At 40.1% G+C, this 25177-nt stretch overlaps 2 protein-coding genes and 1 pseudogene across 33 annotated transcripts in view; all 3 read right to left on the bottom strand.

The window, feature by feature from the left end:
- LOC116335353 (protocadherin gamma-C5-like) overlaps nt 1–25177 on the bottom strand; it is a 281881-nt gene that overhangs the window by 39980 nt on the left and 216724 nt on the right. The window contains exons 1-2 of one of the 32 annotated variants that reach the window (XM_031742224.2): nt 22000–25163; nt 21373–21593 (exon numbers count right to left, since the gene is read on the bottom strand). The exons of 28 other annotated variants lie outside the window; for them this stretch is intronic. In XM_031742224.2, coding sequence (XP_031598084.2) covers nt 21510–21593; nt 22000–24414 — 2499 coding nt within the window. In that variant the 5' untranslated portion in view covers nt 24415–25163 and the 3' untranslated portion in view covers nt 21373–21509. Of the gene's footprint in view, nt 1–16265; nt 18974–19036; nt 21594–21999; nt 25164–25177 lie in introns of those variants that run through there. 3 more of the 32 variants (XM_039618238.1, XM_039618287.1, XM_039618270.1) reach the window with 3 other exon arrangements.
- On the bottom strand, nt 514–3045 carry LOC116321814 (annotated as a pseudogene).
- Nucleotides 4439–6965, bottom strand: LOC116321917 (protocadherin gamma-C5-like). Its single transcript, XM_031741893.2, has one exon. It carries the CDS (start codon nt 6923–6925, stop codon nt 4439–4441), a length of 2487 nt encoding a protein of 828 aa, XP_031597753.2. The 5' UTR covers nt 6926–6965.

The raw sequence follows: 25177 nt of genomic DNA, 5'->3' as shown, positions 1-25177 counted from the left end.
TTATATTACAGTTTCTACAATAACATTAACTTTAAATTGACAAGTTGTTTAAAAATTTAACCTAAGAAATAACATTAAATGGAATATTCACTACAGTAAAATGTTAGATTAAATTGAAATATGTACCACTGCTGTATTCTGAAAACAAACGTACATCTTTTTACACTGTTTTTTGAAGCTGTTCAATTGCTTGTCACTGTCCTATACCGAACATCCAAACAATCGAATCGCGCCGAGTATTCAACAACTCTAATACTGAAATATGTCAAATATCCTATGAGGATTAAAAGTTATTAGCAGTTAGAATGGTTTCAATTTGTGCATAATACTCAGACAGCTCTGTCTAAAGAATGTGCTTGTATTTCAGTCTTGTGAAGAAACAAAATATATATATATATATATATATCATGACAAATAATGATATATATAATCGTGACAAATGTGTAAGCATAAGATTTTGCTTTGAACCACTTAAAACATCATATCAATTCAATTGCTTTGATGGTACAGACTTCAAATGGTGAGGTTTTGAAGATTATGAGAAAAAAAAGTATTTCATTTTCGCCTCACCTGCTGGCTCTCAAAGGTCCAGGTGCTGTCGGGTAAAGAAGCATCCAGGACACTGATCACCTCCTTAAAGTCTGTGGTGCTGCTGGGTTTAATCAGAGTGAAATCGCTGTACTCTGACATTGGAGACATACAGGACCTGAAGGACTGACTCTGAGACAGCATGTCTCCTCCCAGGACCTCCACGTACTTTATAGGTCCATCAGTGTTGAGCTGAATCTGCAGGTTTCTGTTGGGGTTCTTGTAATCATCAGAGTCAGTCCGTCTCATGCAGCACGTGCTGCTGCTCCTGCTGTTCCTGATGCATTTAACCGCTAAGATGAAGAAAGTGACCAGAGACAGCACGGACACCGAGGCCAGAGAGAGAATCAAATACAGGGTGATTCTCCCAGTTTTCTTGCTGGGCTCGGCCACTTTATGTCGGAGGTCTAAGATGGGCTCATGGAGACCGTCCTCCAGTATGATGGACACCGTGACTGTGGAGGACTGGATCGGTTCCCCGTCGTCCTTGATCTCTATAAGGAGCCTCTGAGAGGAGTCGTCCTGCTCGGACACAGCGCGTTTAGTCCTCACCTCCCCTGTGTACAGATTGACAGTAAAGAGAGAGGCGTCTGTCGCTTCCGCCAGTCTGTAGGAGAGCCAGGCGTTATGGCCCGAGTCAGCGTCCACGGCTGTCACCTTGGTAACCAGGTGACCCGCTTTCGCGGAGCGAGGCATCCTCTGATGAGAGAGGGAGCCCATGGCAGCGGAGGAGGGGTAAATAACAGCGGGGGCATTGTCGTTCTGGTCCAGGATAAAAACATGGACAGTGGCGTTGCTGCTGAGAGACGGAGAGCCCTGATCCTTTGCCTGAACCTGAATCTGAAACACCTTCAGTTTCTCATAGTCAAACGAGTGCATGCTGTAGATGCTGCCGTTATCTGAGTTAATGTAAACATACGATGAGACAGAAACGTCCTGCACTTTAGAGTCCAGTATAGAGTAAGAGACCTTTGCGTTTTCACCGAAATCCAGGTCAGATGCTGATACTGAGTACAGGATAGCGCCTGGCACTCCATTCTCTTTTAAATACACATGATAGATTTTCTGAGTGAATACGGGGGCGTTGTCATTAACATCAGTGATAGTGACAGGTATGATTTTCTTACTGGACAGAGGGGGAGAGCCTGAATCAGTAGCTGTTATTTCTATATTATATTCCGAGACTTTTTCTCGGTCTAAAGGACCGCTGGTAACCAGTGCGTAATTATGGGAAAAAGAAGGTTTCAGGGCAAACTGAGAGGTTTTAGGGAGCTGTAATCTTACTTTACCATTATCACCAGAGTCAAGATCTCTTGCACTGATTAATGCCACTACTGTGCCATTTGGGGAGTCTTCTCGCACCGGCTTAGGATGAGAGGTGAGTATAATTTCTGGCGCATTGTCATTGACGTCTATAACTTCCACATGAACAGTACAATGCCCCTCCATTCTCGGAATGCCTTTATCTTTCGCACTTATGTCTAATTCATAATTTGCATTCGCTTCGAAATCTAACTTTCCTTTAAGAAATATGGTTCCAGATATATGATCGATAGTGAAAATAGACATCATTGCATCTGATGTGTGTGCTCCAAACGAGTATTCAATCTCACCGTTTTGGCCATCATCCATGTCTGTCGCTTTTGTTTGTACAATTAACGCACCTTCTACGGCATTTTCACTAACAGATACTTTATATGACGTTTTTTCGAAAGCGGGAACATTATCGTTATTGTCAAGGACACTAATAGTTATCTGTGCAGTCCCAGATCTTACCGGGCTTCCTCCATCCAGAGCTGTCAAAAGAAGCTTGTGAACAGCCTTCTTTTCTCTGTCTAAAACTTTTGCTAAAATCAATTCAGGGACCTTCCTTCCACCAGCAACTTCTTTCACTCTAATACTAAAACATTCGTCTTTACTAAGAGTATATGACTTCAGGGAATTACTGCCAACATCTGGATCTATTGCGCTTTCTAGTGGAAAATGAACCCCCACAACTGTCGATTCTGCAATTTCCAATATAATTTCATTCGACGGAAATCTCGGTGCATTATCATTAATGTCTTGAATATCGACTTCAACTCGAAAAAGTTGCAGCGGGTCTTCAATTACAACCTGCAGAGGTAACACACAGTTGGCGCTTTGTCCGCATAAAGCCTCTCTGTCTATTCTGTCATTCACCACGAGCTCGCCCTTCCCCGCATCCACGCTGAAATACTGCTCACCAGCCTCGGAGGCGACATGCAGCTTACGGTCAAAAATTTCAGATAATCCTAAACCCAGATCTTTGGCAAGGTTTCCTACCACAGAGCCCTGTTTTAGCTCCTCTGTGATGCTGTAACGAGTTTGTCCGTCTATTGTACTCCACAAGAGAAAGAAATGATGCCACCAAAGAGCCAGCCATCTCCAGTTTCGACATCCCTTTCTCTTTGTCATCCTTGGTCCGTTATAAAACATTAATTCCAATTGACATAATGCACTGAAAAATTTTGAAATCCATCATCGCAGGTATGATTCCCATAGAACCATTCCCACATATTATTGAGGACACATATAAAACCGTAACATTATAAAATATGAGCACATTGCTCCTTCGGTCTTCTGCCTCTCTTCGTTGTAAGTGTTGGAGTACCGAGAATGAATGGGGGCAGGGACTAGATTGCTTTGTACAGTTCTGAATCCTATTGGTGCGCATCATCCACCTCTGTCATCCAATAAAAAGGAAACCGATCGACACTCTTAAAGTCACAGCATCTGTTCTCTCTCTCCGTGGATTCACTTTGATCACAGGCAATAATCACGCATTACTGGATTTTACGGAATGTAAAGCAAACATGCGATATCGTCAATGAACGAATAAATGAATGAATGACTGAATGTAAGAATGAAAAAATAAAGCCCGTCTTATAAACTTAATATAAGAATAACATTTCCCCCCACAATAACATTATTAATTAATCCCATAAAATAATTTAGAGAAAGACATTCATTTGATAGACATCCGATTCAACTGCCTTCTTGTTTTTTAAACAGAGCATGCATTCCAGAAAGAGTCGCTGTCCACTTTCATGGTGCTGAACTATTTGGAAGAGCCTTTGTGCACTGTTCAAGGTTTATTGAAAGACTTTACTCTAACCACGAATAATAGATGGGAATAAAACATCACAGCGTGCCACCTTAAAATGAAACCTTAAAATATGTTGTTCTGCTCGCTTGCGTTTTGTTATCTATATTTGTGCTCAAAAGAACTCTGAGCCTACATCTAACATATCCAGTAGATTGAAAAAAAAAAAATCACCGTTGCTTTTCTACTATTCCATTATTAATTAATCCAGTCAACGAAATTTAGTGGAAGATGTGTAATTAATGGCCATCCCATGTAAGTGCATGTCTGTACTACAGCCAGGTGTAAAATGTATGTGTGTTTCAAACAGAGCATGCATTCCAGTAAGCGTCGCTGTCCACCTTCACGGTGCTGAACAATTTGGAAGAGCCTTTGTGCATTGTTTTGGGTTTATTGAAAGACTTTACTCTAACCACGAATATTAGATTTGCATATTTAAAACACAGTGTGTCATTTAAATATGCAAACCTTAAAATAAATTGTTATCTGCCCGGATGCGGTTTTATTATCTATATTCTGCTCAAAAGAACTCATAGCTTACATCTAATGTTGCCAGTATACTGAAAAAAAAAAAAATCACCGTTGGTGTTCTACACTACGTAGTACAGTCTATAAGTTTATAAGAAGCTCTTTACTCATTCAAAACTTGTAAGTAAAATATGACTCTTTTTTAAATTCTGCTGCAGCACAATCAGTGATCTTTCAAATTTTTATTTATCACTTCTCTTAGTATTCTATGCTCACCTGCTGGCTCTCAAAGGTCCAGGTGCTGTCGGGTAAAGAAGCATCCAGGACACTGATCACCTCCTTAAAGTCTGTGGTGCTGCTGGGTTTAATCAGAGTGAAATCGCTGTACTCTGACATCGGGGACATACAGGACCTGAAGGACTGACTCTGAGACAGCATGTCTCCTCCCAGGACCTCCACGTACTTTATAGGTCCATCAGTGTTGAGCTGAATCTGCAAATTTCTGTTGGGGTTCTTGTAATCATCAGAGTCGGTCCGTCTCATGCAGCACGTGCTGCTGCTCCTGCTGTTCCTGATGCATTTAACCGCTAAGATGAGGAGAGTGACCAGAGACAGCACGGACACCGAGGCCAGAGAGAGAATCAAATAAAGGGTGATTCTTCCAGTTTTCTTGCTGGGCTCGGCCACTTTATGTCGGAGGTCTAAGATGGGCTCATGGAGGCCGTCCTCCAGAATGATGGACACCGTGACTGTGGAGGACTGGATCGGTTCCCCGTCGTCCTTGATCTCTATAAGAAGCCTCTGAGAGGAGTCGTCCTGCTCGGACACAGCGCGTTTAGTCCTCACCTCCCCTGTGTACAGATTGACAGTAAAGAGAGAGGCGTCTGTGGCCTCCGCCAGTCTGTAGGAGATCCAGGCGTTATGGCCCGAGTCAGCGTCCACGGCCGTCACCTTGGTAACCAGGTGACCCGCTTTCGCGGAGCGGGGCATCCTCTGATGAGAGAGGGAGCCCATTGCAGCGGAGGAGGGGTAAATAACAGCGGGGGCATTGTCGTTCTGGTCCAGGATAAAAACATGGACAGTGGCGTTGCTGCTGAGAGACGGAGAGCCCTGATCCTTTGCCTGAACCTGAATCTGAAACACCTTCAGTTTCTCATAGTCAAACGAGTGCATGCTGTAGATGCTGCCGTTATCTGAGTTAATGTAAACATACGACGAGACAGAAACGTCCTGCACTTTAGAATCCAATATGGAGTAAGAGATCTTTGCGTTTTCACCGGCATCAGGATCAGTTGCGGACACAGAGCACAAAATTTTCCCAGGAGGATGGTTTTCTTTTACATAAATGAGATAAGAGGGCTTGGAGAAAACTGGTGGGTTGTCATTTACATCTGACAATTCAACGAGTATTATTTTTTCACTTGTTAATGCGGGGTTTCCTGAGTCAGAAGCACTTATTTTAACTCTATATTGGGCGTTTTTTTCACGGTCAAGTCGCCCATTTGTCACTAATGAATAATGGTTAGAAACGGAAGGGTTTAACTTAAAGGGGGATTTGGGGGATAAGGTCAGCATAACTTTGCCATTGTCACCAGAATCTGGGTCTTTTGCACTTATTAATGCAATAACTGTCCCGACTGCAGAGTCTTCTGGAACAGGAGATGTTAAAGATGTAACAATGATTTCAGGATTATTGTCGTTAATGTCAAGTATTTTAATTTCGATCCCACAGTGCCCATCCATTTGAGGATTTCCTTTGTCTTTGGCAGTAATATCAAATCTATGTAAAGAGTTTGTTTCATGGTCTAAATTTCCTCTGACAACTATAGTGCCAGTAGAAGATTCAATGGCAAATAACGATAAAACCAAATCCGATGTTTGCTCTGCAAAAATATATTCGATTTCTCCATTTACTCCTTCGTCTGCATCCGTGGCCTTAACGTGCAGTATTTCAGTCCCGGGTGTTGCTTTCTCACTAACATTAGTCTCATACACTTGTTTTTCAAACTGGGGAGCATTGTCATTGATGTCAAGTACTATAACTGTAATTTCAGATGTCCCTGAACGCACCGGATCTCCACCATCTACAGCGGTGAGGATGAGATTATGTACAGGCATCTTTTCTCGATCAAGAGGTTTTTCAAGCACTAATTCAGGGATCTTCCTTCCGTCCTTGTGAGTTTTAACAGTCAGTTTGAAATGGTCGTTTTTGGTTAGCATGTAAGAACGCACAGAATTAACGCCGACATCGGGATCCTGCGCACTTTCTAAAGGAAATCGCGCACCTGGATTTACCAGCTCTGCAATTTTTACCACCTTTTCTTTTGTAAGAAAACTAGGAGCATTATCATTGGTGTCCTGTATTTCAATTTCGACTCTGTGCAGCTGTAGAGGGTTATCAATAACTAGTTCCAGAGGCAATAAACACGATGGTTTTTGCCCACACATTTCCTCCCTATCTATTCTATCGGTGACCACCAGTTCTCCCTTCCCCAAGTCCACACTAAAATATTGCTTACCAGCTTCCGAGGTTAACCGCAATTTACGCCTATGCAGTTCAGACACAACCAAACCCAAATCTTTGGCTATATTTCCTACCACAGAGCCCTGTTTCAGTTCTTCTGGTATGCTGTAGCGAGTCTGTCCGTCTATTGTAGTCCACAAAAGAAAGAAATGATGCCACCACAAAAACACCTGCCATGTCGGTAATCTGTTCCACATCATTTCACGTTCAGTATATCCCATATCTTTTCACTCCAGTCCCAACTTTTCAGCCGATTAAGTATAGAAGGTTTATAATCCAAGGTAGATGCGTCCTCAAACATAACAGTGAAAGTCATGCTTTGTGTCTGGATATGCATCCTCCCCCTCCAGTGCAGAACATTGTAACGGTTAAGAGGGTGATACTACTCGGTGAGACGGAGTAGATCTCTTTGTACAGCTCTGGATTTCATTGGTGGGAGCAGTACAGCTATTTCCACCAATCATGGCATCACTGAACATCTTCAAAGGAGTGACGCAAAAGCACGAGCTACAAAAAAATAATCGAATTTCCCATTATTAAACACATTATCAAACATCGTTATAGTTACTATGAATGAAACCGTATATCCAGCATCTGCAGTCATCTTAAAAATGTTTTTTGGGGGCTATAAATATAATTCTACATAATCCAGTGATTATATTTATATCTTTTTTATGCTATTATTAATAGCTGACAGATGAATATGTATAGCGTCATCGGAGCTACTTAGTGAGTGATCACTTCAAAATTATTAATATAATGATTTGCATTAATCTATTGATTGTATGTATCTTATTCTTGTTAATGATCTTGCCTGTATGTACCTGCCTGCATGCACTAGCTTTTGTGGCAGACAAGGCTCTTCGTTGCCTTCCTGTGGCCAGAGCAAGCCAGTGCAGCCTGCAGACAGTAACTCACGCCTCAGAGAAATAATTCTGACGGCAGCCAACGTAAAATACCCGTATGGAGGTCGGTAGAGCAAGTGCGAGGGGAGGGGAGCGTTGATGGCGTAGGAAGCCGCTCTCTCTCTCTCTCTGTCTCTCCACATGAACACAGCCTGATCCTCTCTCTCTCACACACACTAATAGAGAGCGAGCATCATGCTACACTCATACTACACTTAAAACTATTCACAAATTATTTTAGAGATTTTTATAGACATCCCTATCTATGTGCACCATCCCTTTACTGAAAATAGCCATTATGCGCTTAAAATACAACCCTCAATATTAAATATTGTACAAAACGCCGACATTAATTAACAAAAACTGCAAACACATCAATTAAAAATACCTACAGTACGATACGAAAAACAAGAAAGAGTAAAGCTGTAGTATTTGAAATAGTCATGTTCTCTAATAAGAAGTGGGCGACAGAGGGAGATGTAGAGAGTCAGTGTGAGAGAGAAGGAGAAGGAGGGAGAGCTCTTTGGAGCTATTTTCAGCACCAGCAGTGTGGACAGCGCCACACAGGCGGCCAACTGCTGCTGCTGCATGCTGCTGAAGAGACAGCCAGCTTACAAGGCTCCCACTGAAGACGGAACTGGAAAATAAAACCTCAGCCTACTCGATATTTTTTTCAGCTGTACACAAAAATACACAGGACTAGACTGCGTCACAAACACAACCCATGAAATTTTACTGCTGTAAACACACATGTAGATAATGTGTGTTTACAGCACACATTATCTACATAATGTGCTATATAAATAAATAAACGTAAACATAAAAGGTGATAGAACAGTAAAATAAAAAGCTTAAAAAATGTATGGTTAGACGTTTATTTAAAAAAAATATCTGGCCACATATAGTATTAAATGTTATATTAATATTATAGTATTTAGTCATGGGGCAAAACCAAGGCTCGGAGACATAAGATAACTTAAAAATTCTGAAACCAGTTCTTGTTCAACAAAAGTTAAATTATTGTGGTTGGTATTTAGCTGCTAGTAAATTAAAGTTATTTAATTAAATCTGCAAGGATCAAGGAATTTATTCAAAGTGAAATTGTGATTTACACAGCTGGAAGCAAAGTTCTGCAAATGAAATCACTCTTAAAAATCCCCATATTCCATGTGTTCACTGTCCAGCACACAGTACACATCTAATGCTGATCAATGGATCAGTTTCTACATCACACACAGGATGGGAAGCTGGATACTCTCCTATATAGTCACTATATAAAATATGGAAATATTACTGCAGGTTTCATTAAATAATGCCAGTGAAAGACTAATGACAGTAGTAGTATACCTACTACTATGAATCTACATTAACTAACTGTAGCTTAATGAAAGAACGTTCAAGTTTTCAATTCCATCTATTTTACGTTAGTTTCCAAAGTTTCTCCTTTCAGTTTACTGTTTACTGATTTAAAATGTTAGATTTAAGCTTATTTTTCAGTAGCTTCATTCTTAGTTTTAGTCTTCTGAAGTATAATAATATGGAGGGTATTTAACAGAGGTGTGATTTAACCTATTCAGAACAACTATTACAAATAAAATACAACACTTTTTGAAGGCAGTTGACTCACTGGCATGCAGATGTACAAAGTCTTAAAAAAGCACATGCATCTCTGACTGTAATTACAAATTAAAAAAAAAAAAACTTAACAAGAAGAAAAAAAACTGACATCTGCTCAGTTGTTTGTTAAGCAATAAAGATATAAAAGTTTTATTTCAGAAGTGTAGTTTTTATTTTTATTTGATAACTTAAATGTTTTTAATGCAAAGTTGTTGTTTTTTTTGTTTAGTTGGAGTTCACTATAATATTTCATTTTCAATAGTAGTTTCAGATGTACATATATGAACATTTCTTTACACTTTTAAAAAGTAAAAATAACCAAATGTGAATAATATACATCTGTGGAATCTTCCAAGGCATTTCTCCTTGTTGATTATGTGTCATGTTGTCAAAACATTACACTGTATGTTTTTATACTTATTGCAGAACAGACACATTCCATTAAAGCCCAGTATATTCAGATTTCTGAGACCATTTTCCATTTTTTAATAATCACTCTTAAAACACCATTTTATTTTTATTTATCCTTTGTTAATCACGATTGCATTAACTAGATTTCTAATAAATGCACAAATTTGCTGCGGAATTGTTTTTATTCATTCCAGCAACTGCAGATTTGACAACAAAGAAGACTTGAACATGATTAATATTTAGAAATCATGACTAAAATCCTTTACATGTTGTATTGATCAGTGCATTGTTCTGACATTTAGACATATGTCAGAATATTATTAATTCATGCCCCTCTGATAGTTCATGTGACCCCACATAAACAAATGAATGCTTTTTAAAGCATTAAGTCATGTAAATACTGTTACTGTAAAGCAGCACCTTTAATTATTTGTAGGCAGGTGTTGTGACAACTTTATAGTGCTTTTGGCGGGAAACAGTTTGTGACCCTGTGGCATATTTCTGTTACTTTGGACCCTCTTCTATATCAGAAGAGGGGCAAGCCTGCCTTCTATAAGGTAGGCTTGATAAAAGCCATGCCTATCTGTGTAATGCAACATAAACAGGACACCTCATGAAATAAAATCCAATACACCCACTCCAGGCGCTGAATCGGCAGAACAGTTTATTGATCTTTATTTTGATATCTCCTAACAAAGTTTGAGTTAATTTCCGGTAATAGAATACTGAAAACAAGCTAGTCATAATTGATCATTCTAAACAGACAGACATTGCCTAACATCATTAGTAGGTTATTGTCCTATTACTTGAGCTGTACTTCATCATTTGGATTGCAATATCTTATTTAATCACTATGATGTAATGGTTTCTTACTTATATAGTGGTCGATGGTCCAGAGTATCAATCCAGTGACTAAAGTTCTTGGTACTGGACAGCATAATCCGTGCAACTTCATTCTGGCATGAGTTCTGTAGCAGCTGGTCTTCCCTGCTAATACATTCCTTAAACCAAATGAACTTGTTTGCAGTGAGAGGTACTGCACAAATATCCTATTTAAATGTAAAACACTTTGAAGCCTTTAAAATCTATAACGGAGCTGACGGCTTACTAATCTACAGTGAGATCTTAAATTATGAGCGCATTAATGTGATTAAGTGTTTGCCCCCAGTCAACAATCAAATTATATTTTATTGATAAGCTACTTAAGCGATAAACCAGTCACACCGTCACACGTGCTCAGATGTCACAAAAGCCACATCCATGGATGCCTGATTGAATCAGTGGAGGTAAATGTTTTGTGACGTATGCAAAGAGATGTGTTGCTTGTAAAAAAACAAAAACAAACAAACAAAGAATGATTATCTGCTTATGTGGTGTTTGGACACTGCAGCAAAATAAGTTATTGTTCCATTTTGTGTTTAAAGTCTGTTGTTTTATGTGATTGAAAAGATGTGCCTGTGTGAGTGCATCAGTACTCTGTCCTGCTTGTTTAATCAGAAGAATTTGCACGGATGTAAGTCTTTGATGGCAATAGTGTACAAGAAGAATAAAACATATTTCTTACCTTATTTGGTGAGTCATGATTTAACAGGATTGAGGTAGGAAACAGGAACAGCGCAGAGCAATGAGTGGAAAAAAAACATGAAAGAGAAAAACAAGAGAGACAAGATATCAGTTAGACTGGTGTCTTTATCCAGAGTCTGGCTGTGGGAAGAACGGTTACCAGCATACTTACCATTACAAAAAACAAACAAACAAACAAACAAACAAAAAAAAACAGGGTGAAAAGATTGTGTGGTGAGTCATAAAGTACTAATTCTATAAACTGGGGTTATAATGATGTGCAGTGAATAAGAGTGTAATAACTATTTATTCAGATAGACTGTGTTATCTGCTCTGTGTGCGCACAAACTATTAAATTTCTACATGGGAGGTAATGATATGATTAAGTGCTCATCACAATGTATTGTACCAAACATCAAAAGACAGAAAAAAGAAAAGAAATACAAAGCATGATACAAGTTTTCCTCATACCATCTTAAAAATGTATAAAAATAAGTGCCATATTTTCAAACAGTATTAAACATTAAGGAGGCTGTAACCTTAAATGATAAAAGACTGGAACAATTAAGTATCAATCTAGTACTCAGAGTCTGAAGTATGTATTAATAAAAAGATCCAATGTGTGTATGAGAGTGAAGGAGAGAGAAGGGATATTTACAGATACAAACTTAAAGTATATCTATATTGTTAGTTTAACAAAAATCAAAACCAAAACAGATGATACTATTGTAAAAATCAGAAAATAAATCATGTTATATAACATAAAAAATAACCTCTGTTGGATATGTAATAACAGTAAACAGACCATTGTCACAAGCAGTTTTAGCTAAAATATCCATTTTGATCAGTATTCATGAAACAATTTACAGGCAAAACAATCAGCTAACCTCTTCAAACAGAGGCACATGCATGGCACATACATGCTTTGATACTACAACAACCATTTTAGCCCAAATAGGAACACTATTGTGATCATTACTGAGGGATAATAGGTCAAAGGAATCAAATCACACCACTGCACTGGTGCAAAAACTGCCACTACCCCCATAACAACAGCAGAGGGCCTCAAGGCGATGCCGAGCTAAATCCATGGCATATTAATGAGATTCTTTGCACTGTGCCCCATGTTTGTCACATCTGACATGTGTGATGAGTGTCTTAGCGGGGGAACTCTGAGTTTCTAAGACAAAGCAAAGCATCAACTGCTTTTCATTACACTGGGATTATACATTAAACTGTACATTATATAACCTTGCCATTTAGGCATATGAACACATTTCAGGAAGTAATACATGATCAGTGTTGCTTAGAAACACAAAACAGCTTAGCAAGTGCACAAAGAAATGACAAAAGGACACCAAAATGCTGTTGTTCCTTTTAAAAATCCACACACAAAAAAATTAAATAGAAATCACGTCATTCAGTGGGTCATTCTCAGTTGAATTATAGTCATCAGAGACAACATTTTGCTGAAACAGGTTGTGAGAAAACACACAGGGTAGCACAGATTAGAAAAAATATCACAAACAGCCATGACAGCCCTCTCTCCCTCCCCTTTCTCCATCATTAGCCACCCAAGGTCTGAGGATGCTGCACCTATTTTCCCATAACAGGGGTGTTTCCTTTCCTCATTCTAGCCACAAATCCAAAGAGCCAATAAGTACCAGAGGGTACATCTGCTGCCGAACCCCTGTGGCATCATAAAAAATGGTACAGTCCTGCCCGTGAGTCAGCTTGTTGCTATGGTAACACATCCCACCTCCTTTGCTTGCATCCCACCCTGCTTCCTGCAGCCTAACAGGGATGGCAAAAAAAGGAGCTAGAAAAAAACAATATGGAGAATGAATCGCCAGCAGAAGAGGAGATGGGAAATGATGCTCTCACACACGTGCACATTCACACTCATAACATGTTCAGCTAAAGCAGACATTTATAGACTGCTGGGTACAAACAAATCTCTTGGCAATTGGCAGAAAAGTGGGACAAAAGAGATTTTTCTTCTTGTCACAAACATAGCAGCCAAATGCACAGATGAAAAGACACCCAATGGTTTGTTATTCCTTTTTATAGACTGGATAAAATGTCCTACATTGAGCAATCTTCCTCTCCCTTTCTCTGTGTGTCTTTTTTTCCTCTCTCTGCAGCAGAGTGGTGCAGCTGGAGAGGGGGAGGGGAGGGATGCAGAAAATGAGATCAGGAGGAAAATGAAAGAGTGCTGTAGACAGAATAACTGATAAAGAGTGGCGTCCAGCTACAATTTCACACCACTTTAACTTGAGTTTACTAATTAAATTTGAATGGTTAAAAGAAATATATGTACACGTTATGTGTGCTTGCTTTTTAATGTATTTTCTCAAATTTCTTAGCCATGTACTGCAAATTTTAAAGGTGTATACTTCCACAAAGCAATAAATGAACTCTCCCACAGGGACAGAGCACACTGGGTTTGAGAGAGTTATTTTTGAGAGATATGTAGCTTTTATCTTTTCCCTGTTAGTATCATGTTCAATATATTACACTGTCTGCCCAAAGGATATTATGACATACTTATAAGTCACCAATAACTCAGCTATCTGGCCAATACTGTAAAAGAAATACAACAGGGGACTTAAATATATACATCCTCATCTTCAAAGAGAACACACAATGTGTTGATAGCCCCCACAGGCATAAACATGAGCACACAGCTGCTCACCAGACAGCCTGGCAAGGAAGTCAGGACACTTAGAAACAGCTTAGATCTGTGGGAACCAAGAGCTTCTGCATGTGATTAAAGTTTTGTAGCCAGTAAGAAGTTTATCAAAGTAATAACCAGGGGTTTGTGTAGGTTTGAAGGTTCTAAAATGGCTGATGGCAGCTTCAAGGGAGGGTTCTTAAAAAGGAGAAAGATAAAAGAACATACGGATTTAGTAAATGGCATGAAACTAGTTGAATGATTTAAGTGGTTGCAAAGACATTTCTGTGAGCTTTGACCCAGACAAAAGAATTTATGACACTCAGTAAAAAATGCCACCAGCATAAACAGGAAAGACATAATGGCGTAAAGACAGTTAAAAACAGGTAAAGCAGACACAGATGTAGGCATATAATAATGGCAGACTGCTTCCAGAGGGTATGTGGGTTAACACAATTAACCTCATGTTCTTAGAGTTTTGAACTTGGATTTTTACATGCACAAACCCTGACCTCAAGATATAAGTATACAAAATATAGAAATAACAATATATATTTAAAACAAAACAGACTATAGACACCAGACAATAAAGATCCACAACTTTCATTCGAAACTGGAGAACATGGAACAAACAGAACTGCTGAAGGATTATCTTTAATTACGTCATGCCAATATTAAGTCACCACTCATGCAATAACCATGATATTTAAAAGAAGCTTTATGGACCCCACATCTAAAGTGAAGTCTAATTTTCACCAAATGTGGAAAAAAGAAAAGGCAATTATTATTTTTCTCATGGCAGGCGCTGTAATAATAACAGGGTTATTTGTGCCAAAACAGCACAGAGCTTTCATATTAAAAAAAAACTTACGGAGGATCATGTGGAAAGAAGAAAATCCACTCAGTTGCTATGTAATGCTCACAAGATACTGAATAATTAATTACAGATTAATTAGATTTCAATATAATTTAGTTCAGTTGTCCTGTGTAACTGCATTTGTTGTTCAGTCAGATTCAGCCTCTAGTTGTTTTTTATACAACATTTATCTCTAGCTTTATGGTTTTGCTGGTTTTCTATTTATTTTTGATCAAAACATACTTCAGTCTCACTGTCTGTGTTACTTACAGTGCACGTAGTAAATGCAGCCTGACATAATAGTTTCAGTTTTCTATTTCCACCTTTTTACAGCAGACAAAAAGGGCTGCAGACCAAAATGGCTGCTGTGCTTCACAAACACAAATGCTGCACAGAGGATGATGAGACTGTGCCGGTTACCACGTGCTTCTTCCCTTCCCCCTCCTGCCTCTCTCTTTCTCTCCATCTCCTCTCAACCTCCTTAGGATAAATTGTGACCGTTCCCTTTTCACCTGCAGTACATTTTAAACAGTTAAACCCCAAAACACTGTATCATTCTTTGATCATATTTATTGAATTGAATAAACTAACTTTGTTATATTCAAGAGGAATTCCACCCTGGGTCCTTTTGTATTGCAATCACAACTGCTGCTGTAACATGTGTAGCCCAAAACCCACGGCTGTAAACTGTTATGAAGGGAACTAGGTCACTGAAAAGTAGTCCACTGCATGGTTGTGTTTTTCGCTGTGAGAGCAATCTGTAGCAAAGCTTTAGCAGGGATGAAGCCCTGAATTATTTTTATTTTATTATGGCAAGATAGTAAGAAGACTATCTCTGATAGCCATACAGCACATTATAACTCCTTTTCGCATTTTTCACAGTAAGAGGTCTCAACATGGAAAGCACATTGTTATGTCTTTCCTCAGCACATAACATCAACTTTCACTACAAGATGAGGCAAACATTTGCCAGCACTACTATATGACAAATTTAACAAATAATTAATATGATAAAGAAACAATGAAAACAAGGTGGAAATAGTAATTCAATAAGATGACTGTAGTGTCATAAAGCAAAGACAAAAGTATACCCTTTGTATCAGCATAAGAGAATGTGCAGTAACAAAAAATATTGATTCATTTTCAAAACAACTGAAAAGTATCTGTTTAGGCTTGTAGACTATACCAGTCAAGAAAAAAAAAAGAAAAAAAATCCACTGTTATGCATGTCTAAATAGTAAGGTGTGGTGGGAACTAATGAACTATTTTTATTCAGTATAGTTTTAAATTCACATTTTCTGAACCATCCTATTGCATTGTTTAATTTTTATACCCCTGAACAAATGTCTATAATCTTAACTTAGTTAGATACCTGCTGACTACTTTTGGAACAGTAAGGACTGAAACTGAGCAGACCTGATGATATAAATACAGTATCAGAAGTGTCCAAATAATCACTGATCAGTGGCTTAACTAATATGTATGGAATATGTATATGTATGGGAATATAGATTTTCATGAATTTATGATCTCACCTCGGTGGGTATATTCTCTGACTCGGTTTTATGCCTTTGAACTGTCCTGGTAGCACTTTGGTCAATACTCATAGTGCTTTGGCTGAAGTTCTTCACATCACTCATTCGAGAGTCCGTAGTACCATAGACCTCATAACTGAACCCCTGCTTCAGCGTACCGGTGCCGCCTACGTCTGCGTAAAGGGGAGGATAATATGGAATAACAGGAAGATTCCCGCTGGATTTATAAAACAACCTCTCGCGTCTCCACCTGTAGATTTTGACTGATATAATAACCACTAAACACGTGATGAAGAGGAAGGAAACTACAGCCAGAGCCAAGACTAAGTAAAAAGTCAGGTTGTCATTGTACTCCTTGTCGTGTGTCAACTCAGTGAACTCCGACAGCACTTCAGGGAAGCTGTCCGCCACCGCCACGTTAACAATGACTGTAGCTGAACGAGAGGGCTGCCCGTTGTCCTCCACTATAACAGTCAGTCTTTGTTTGACAGCATCTTTATCAGTGACTTGGCGGATAGTTCTGATTTCTCCATTCTGTAAGCCCACTTCAAACAGCGCCCTGTCTGTGGCTTTCTGCAGTTTATAGGAGAGCCAGGCATTCTGTCCAGAGTCCACATCAACAGCCACCACTTTCGTCACCAGATAGCCCACATCTGCTGAACGAGGCACCATTTCAGCCACCAGAGAACCACCAGTCTGGACTGGGTACAGAACCTGAGGGGGGTTGTCGTTCTGGTCCTGGATCATTATTTTCACAGTCACGTTGCTGCAGAGTGGAGGAGAACCTCCATCCTGCGCTTTTACGCGAATATGGAACTCTTTTGTTTGCTCATAGTCGAAGGAGCGCACAGCAACTATCTCCCCCCGCTCTACATTCACTGAAAAATAAGCAGAAGCTGACATCCCATTCAGCTGACTATCCTCAAGAAAATACGAAATGCGCGCATTGCTTCCATAGTCCATGTCGCTGGCTTTGACGGTGAGGAGTGACATACCAGGTGAATTATTTTCATTGACGAAAGCGGTCAAAAACTGTTGCGGGAACGTTGGTGCGTGGTCATTTACGTCCGATATTCTTAAATTAATACTCTTGTTTGTGGAAAAAGGAGGGGAACCCTCATCTACTGCTGTAATAGTTATATTATATTCTGGTACTGTTTCACGATCCAAAATATCGTCAGATATCAGACTATAGAAATTAGGTGCGGAGGACTTGATTTTGAAAGGCAAATCTTGGCTAATATAACACCTAACATGACTATTTTTACCTGAGTCCAAATCTTTAATATTGATCATTGCTATGACGGTATTTAGAGGGGAATCTTCTGGTATTGCATTGGAGAGGGAAATGATGCTAATTATAGGGGCATTATCATTTAGGTCGGTCACTTCAATTAGCAGCTTGCTTGTGTCTGTAAGCCCCCCTTTGTCCGTGGCTTCAATGTTTATTTCATAATGTTTAGCTTTTTCATAATCTAAAACACCAGTTACACTTATTTCTCCGCTGTGGGGGTCTATAATAAACAGGGAAGATGCACTGCTGGTATGCTGTGAGAACGAAAATGTTATCTCTTCATTTGTTCCCTTATCATTATCAGAGGCACTGACTCTTAAAATAACGGCGCCCTTCGGTGTGTTTTCAGGAACGGTAACCCTGTAAACAGACTGGCTGAATACTGGCGCATTGTCGTTTGCATCCAGAACAATGACGTTTATTTTGACTGAACCCGATTTCTGAGGATTACCTCCATCAAATGCTGTCAGAGTTAATTTATGCTCTTCTTGTTTTTCTCTATCAAGCGATGTGTGAAGAACCATTTCAATATATTTTGTACCATCGGGAAGAGATACAACGTTCAGTTTGAAATTATCTGAAGGGTTGAGTTTGTACGTTTGAATGGTGTTCATTGCTACATCGGGGTCACTGGCACTCTCTAAGGAATAACGAGCCCCCGGTGAGGCAGATTCAATAACCTGGAAATTGTATTCCTTCTTGGAAAAATACGGAGCGTTGTCATTGATATCTAAAATCTCTACATCGATTCTGTGTAGCTCCATTGGATTTTCAAGGATTATTTGGAAATGAAGAGAGCACGGAGACACTTGCTTGCATAATTCTTCCCTGTCTATCCTTTTAGCCACTACTAAAGTCCCTTTATCTGAATTCAGACCAATGTACTCACTGTCGTCCTCGGTAAATATCCTAGCACGCCCAGATTTCAATCGCTTAATATCCAAACCTAGATCTTGAATTATATTTCCGACAACAGAGCCCGTCGCCATCTCTTCTGGTATAGAATAACGGACCTGACCGTCAGCCATTTCTGCGACGCAGATGCAGACAAGCAGCGGCAACAATGAAACAATTTTCTTTTCGGCGAAATAACAAAAAACACCCATAGTGACGAAATTGTTCACAATATCTGAATGAGGCAAAGAGAAAAAAAACACGGTGGGAAAACGGACCAAATATTTGGTCACAAGTTAACAACTGAGTACGGGGTGTGTGGTTTGTCAGTCTAGCTCCGAATAAAGCAACAGAATGGCGAGGGAGGACCTCGATTAGAAAAAAAGCTCTGATTTTACTGATACTAACCAACAGCGGCACTTAGGGACATAAAAGGGAAATGCAGAATTAGCAGATAGATAGATAGATAGATAGATAGATAGATAGATAGATAGATAGATAGATAGATAGATAGATAGATAGATGTTGTGTCTCTGTCCAAGGTACTGGACATTTTATAAAGTATTGTAATAATAATTCTAACCTCTAGAGGAGAGTCTGGTTCATCCAGGATGCTCTTTTCACTCTGTATCCGCTGCATCGTTCCTGTAGAACTGGGGTCCATAATTAGCACGTTCTGACTACCAGCTCTGCCGAACTTACAGTCACTCTTTCTGGAGTCAGTCGTCCTGCACACCTCGTAATTGTAAACATGTGGCAGAGTCCCTGTCCCCAAAGTGTCTGAGTAACGTGGTGGATAATATGGAATGACAGGCAGGTTGGAGTGATACAGGATGCGAGACTGTCTCCACCTGTAGATTTTGACTGATATAATAACCACTAAACACGTGATGAAGAGGAAGGAAACTACAGCCAGAGCCAAGACTAAGTAAAAAGTCAGGTTGTCATTGTACTCCTTGTCGTGTGTCAACTCAGTGAACTCCGACAGCACTTCAGGGAAGCTGTCAGCCACCGCCACGTTAACAATGACTGTAGCTGAACGAGAGGGCTGCCCGTTGTCCTCCACTATAACAGTCAGTCTTTGTTTGACAGCATCTTTATCAGTGACTTGGCGGATAGTTCTGATTTCTCCATTCTGTAAGCCCACTTCAAACAGCGCCCTGTCTGTGGCTTTCTGCAGTTTATAGGAGAGCCAGGCATTCTGTCCAGAGTCCACATCAACAGCTACCACTTTCGTCACCAGATAGCCCACATCTGCTGAACGAGGCACCATTTCAGCCACCAGAGAGCCACCAGTCTGGACTGGGTACAGAACCTGAGGGGGGTTGTCGTTCTGGTCCTGGATCATTATTTTCACAGTCACGTTGCTGCTGAGTGGAGGAGAACCTCCATCCTGCGCTTTTACGCGGAAGTGGAAATCTTTGATCTGCTCGTAGTCAAAAGAGCGCACTGCATGGATGACTCCACTATCAGCACTAACGGACACATACGAGGAGACTGGCACTCCGTTAACGGAGGAGTCCTCCAGTATGTAAGAAACACGGGCATTCTGGTTCCAGTCAGCGTCTGTGGCTTTGACTGTGAATATAGAGAGACCTGGCGTGTTGTTTTCTACAATGTAGGCCTCATATGAGGTCCTGTCAAAGACAGGTGCGTTATCATTAACGTCTGAGATCTGTAAGGTGAGAGTGACGCTGCTGGAGAGGGAGGGCACTCCCTCATCAGAGCAGGTCACTGTGATATTATACTCAGAGGCGCTCTCTCTGTCTAAATCGCTTTCTGTCATCAAACTATAGAAATCACTGGTTGTAGACTTCATCACAAAAGGAATATTTTCATTCATTGTGCACTGGACCTTTCCATTTTCACCTGAATCTGCATCCTTAGCATGAATCATTGTGACCGTAGTACCGGGCTTTGCGTCTTCTGTTATTACATTCGATTTAGACATGATGTGAATATCAGGTTTATTGTCATTCATATCAATCACGTCAATCTTCACTTTACAGGAGTCAACTAGTCCTCCGTCATCACTTGCACGAATGTTTATCTGAAATGTTCGAGCTTTTTCATAGTCAACATTTCCTATAAGCCGAATTTCACCACTTTCACCGTTTACTTCAAATAAACCACGGGCATTGTCTAATATACTGGAAATTGAATAAGTTATTCTACCGTTAGATCCATGATCTGCATCTGTTGCTCTAACTCTCATTACAGTAGTTCCGACTGCCAAATTTTCTCTTATCGAAGCTTCATAAATTGACTGCGTAAAGACAGGAGCATTGTCATTTACGTCTAAAACAGTGATTAGAATCTGCATTGTTCCCGTCATCTGCGGCTCTCCCCCATCCAGCGCCGTCAGTATCAGAGACAAGTGTTCATGTTTTTCCCTGTCAAGAGGTTTGTCTAAGATCATTTCAACGTTATTCGTTCCATCTGCCTGATCATGCAATTTAACCACAAAATTCCCTGACGGTTCAAGTTTATAGATTTGCAGTCCATTTAAGCCTACATCAGGGTCGACGGCACGATCTAAAATGAATTTAGCCCCACGGACGGCGGATTCGCTAATTTTAAATTTGACGTCATTCTTTTCAAAGGACGGCGGGTTATCGTTAATATCTGTTATCTCAACTGTCACACTGTAAAATTCCATTGGATTTTCTAGTATAATTTGAAAATGCAAAGCGCAAGGCGTTGTTTGCCCACAGAGCGCCTCTCTGTCGATCCTATTCTTGATGAGGAGGACTCCTCTATCGTTATTCAGCTCAAAATATTCATCGGTGTCTGGAGAAAAAATACGAGCTTTACCCGATTTTAATCGTCTAACATCTAAGCCGAAATCTTTTGCCATGTTTCCAACTAGAGAGCCTTTCGACATTTCTTCAGGAATCGAGTAGCTGACCTGTCCGAGCACCGAGCTGAGAGAGAGGACCGAGAAAAACAACAGTACTTGCCCTCCCATTGTTCCCTCTGAAGATATCCCGATGACAAGCACGTATGGATGCGACTGATTTTTAATCCCAAATGAAGAGGTTAAAGATGATTTTCAATCATATTTCCAAAACATAAAAGAGACACGACGTCCTCTGTCCAGTAAACTGTAGACAGTGAAGGTTGCTTCTCCCTCTTTCTCTCTGTAAAATAAAGCCATGATGGGAGGTACAAGAGTCGCCGTTAAATTTGAAACGGACTAGGCAACAGCGGCACTTTGAGTTCATGAACTATCATTGCATTTTAAATGTTCAAAATGAAATAACATACATATACTAAACATGAAAACTAAACATTTAGCATGTGGGAAACATTCGAAGAGTTTACGGTTCAAAAATGTTATTCAAAGTAATACAGATATCTGAATTACAAGATTGTGTGACGTGAATTCCTCGAGCTGTATTGATTGCATGAAATAATCAGTTAAATTATGAACTGTAAGTTACTTTTACTATGAAAAAAAAATCATGTCGCTATCCGAGGTGCTGAAAATAAGATGACAAGCATTAATTCCTTGATATTAATTTTGAACGGTTGGGAAATTCTAACCTCTAGAGGAGAGTCTGGTTCATCCAGGATGCTCTTTTCACTCTGTATCCGCTGCATCGTTCCTGTAGAACTGGGGTCCATTATCAGCACGTTCTGACTACCAGCTCTGCCGAACTTACAGTCACTCTTTCTGGAGTCAGTCGTCCTGCACACCTCGTAATTGTACACATGTGGCAGAGTCCCTGTCCCCAAAGTGTCTGAGTAACGTGGTGGATAATATGGAATGACAGGCAGGTTGGAGTGATACAAGATGCGAGACTGTCTCCACCTGTAGATTTTGACTGATATAATAACCACTAAACACGTGATGAAGAGGAAGGAAACTACAGCCAGAGCCAAGACTAAGTAAAAAGTCAGGTTGTCATTGTACTCCTTGTCGTGTGTCAACTCAGTGAACTCCGACAGCACTTCAGGGAAGCTGTCCGCCACCGCCACGTTAACAATGACTGTAGCTGAACGAGAGGGCTGCCCGTTGTCCTCCACTATAACAGTCAGTCTTTGTTTGACAGCATCTTTATCAGTGACTTGGCGGATAGTTCTGATTTCTCCATTCTGTAAGCCCACTTCAAACAGCGCCCTGTCTGTGGCTTTCTGCAGTTTATAGGAGAGCCAGGCATTCTGTCCAGAGTCCACATCAACAGCCACCACTTTAGTCACCAGATAGCCCACATCTGCTGAACGAGGCACCATTTCAGCCACCAGAGAACCACCAGTCTGGACTGGGTACAGAACCTGAGGGGGGTTGTCGTTCTGGTCCTGGATTATTATTTTCACAGTCACGTTGCTGCTGAGTGGAGGAGAGCCTCCATCCTGCGCTCTTACGCGGAAGTGGAAGTCTTTGATCTGCTCGTAGTCAAAAGAGCGCACTGCATGGATGACTCCACTATCAGCACTAACGGACACATACGAGGAGACTGGCACTCCGTTAACGGAGGAGTCCTCCAGTATGTAAGAAACACGGGCATTCTGGTTCCAGTCAGCGTCTGTGGCTTTCACTGTGAATATAGAGCGACTTGGTGTATTGTTTTCTACAATGTAGGCCTCATATGAGGTCCTGTCAAAGACAGGTGCGTTATCATTAACGTCTGAGATCTGTAAGGTGAGAGTGACGCTGCTGGAGAGGGAGGGCACTCCCTCATCAGAGCAGGTCACAGTGATGTTATACTCAGAGGCTCTCTCTCTGTCTAAATCACTGTCTGTCATTAAACTATAGAATTTTTCTGAAACTGACTTCAATATGAAACTATTACTGTCATTGATGTCGCATTGCACTTTTCCATTTTCAGAGGAATCTGCATCTTCTACATTTATCATTGTTACAACGGTGTTAGGCTTCGCATCTTCTGATATAACATTTGATTTAGACATGATATGAATATCGGGGCGGTTGTCATTCGTGTCTATTACATCAGCTATTAATTTGCATGAACCACTTAAACCTCCGTCATCACTCGCTCGAATATTAATCTGAAAAGTTCTGGTTTTCTCATAATCAACCTTTCCAATCAAAGTGACCTCACCGCTTCTTTTATTGATTTCAAAAATCCCATAGGCATGATCTAGCATAGCTGAAATTGAATAAGTTATTCTGCCATTAGACCCGTCATCTGCATCAGTTGCAGTAACTGTCCCTACAACAGTTCCGACTGGTGCATTTTCCTTTATAAATGCTTTATAAACGGGCTGTGTAAAAACGGGAGCATTGTCATTAGCGTCTAAAACATTAATGTGAATCTGCATCGTTCCCGTCATCCGCGGCTCGCCACCATCCACCGCCGTCAGAACCAAACGTAGGTGTTCATTTTTCTCTCTGTCGAGCGGTGCATTCAGAACCATCTCCACGTTTTTACTACCCTGTCCCTGATTATTTATTTTCAGAGAAAATATATCACTTGGTTTAAGAGCATATGCTTTTAAACTATTTTCGCCCACATCAAGATCGGTCGCCCGATCTAAAACGAATGCTGTGCCACTCAGCGCAGATTCGCTTATATTAAAATGTGCCTCGTTCGTGATGAAAGTCGGAGGATTGTCATTTATATCTGTGATTTCAACAGTGACACTATAAAATTCCATCGGATTTTCTAATAAAATCTGAAAATGTAAAGCGCAAGGCGTCATTTGTCCACACAGCGCCTCTCTGTCTATCCTTTCTTTAAGTAGGAGAATTCCCCTTTCGCTGTTTAGCTCGATGTAAGCTGTGTTGTCTCGAGTAAAAACCCGAGCCCTGCCGGATTTCAGTCTTTGGATGTCTAAACCTAAATCCTGAGCTATGTTACCAACGAAAGAGCCTTTCGCCATTTCCTCAGGAATAGAGTAGCTGACCTGTCCGACAGCTGCACTGAGGGAGAGGACCGAAATGAACAATAGTACTTGCCGTCTCGCTGTTATTCCTGCCATCATCAATATATCCATATGTAAACCCTTTGTCCCGATTCACGTTAACTGAACAGAAATCCGTAACAGAAAGCCCAAGGTTTGTGTATCTGCGTTCGGTTACATTCCCACAAACGGTTTTTATTGAATCTCTCCGCTGTGCTTCTCGATAAAATAGAAGGAGATGAGGGAGGTACTACTACACATAAGCGACGAACTGATACATCCTGGTCAACAGCGTCCCTCTGAGTTCAAAGTAAAAAATTACATAAGAATTACTCCTGAAAACTGAAGAGTAATGTTTAGGTAGAAATGAAATGGCTGTATAAGGACTGATTGTAATACGATAAGCAAAACTTAGAATGAGGAAATCCATCTCCATTAAATAAGAAAGAGCAATGAGCGAGCCTATTTTGAACAGGTGATTAAGATAGAAATGAGAATGTTTTGAAATACTGAAAGATGTTTTGAACCTAGAGTGGGAATAGGCGAGAATAATATGTTTCCATCAATAAAACTCCGTATACCTAAAATTACAATCAATACCGAGAACTAGAAACAATATAAAGGCTGGACATTAAAAACAAACAAGCAAACAAACAAAAAACAAAAAAACAAAAACAAAAAAACAACAACAAACAAATTAAATGAAAACGAAAATCTCCTTAGGTTAAATCTATGAAATAAGTTACAAAGGTAATCTCTATCCATGGTTCTGACTGAAGACGGAAAAAGAATCACAACCAGGTTATATAATAAAACGGGCCTGCATTTGCTACGGAAATGAAACTAAAATAACCAA

Source organism: Oreochromis aureus, linkage group 2 (genome assembly GCF_013358895.1).
Source record: "Oreochromis aureus strain Israel breed Guangdong linkage group 2, ZZ_aureus, whole genome shotgun sequence".
Taxonomy (NCBI): domain Eukaryota; kingdom Metazoa; phylum Chordata; class Actinopteri; order Cichliformes; family Cichlidae; genus Oreochromis; species Oreochromis aureus.
The sequence above is the reverse complement of the archived record's forward strand: the minus strand, read 5'-3'. Positions and strand labels throughout refer to the sequence as shown.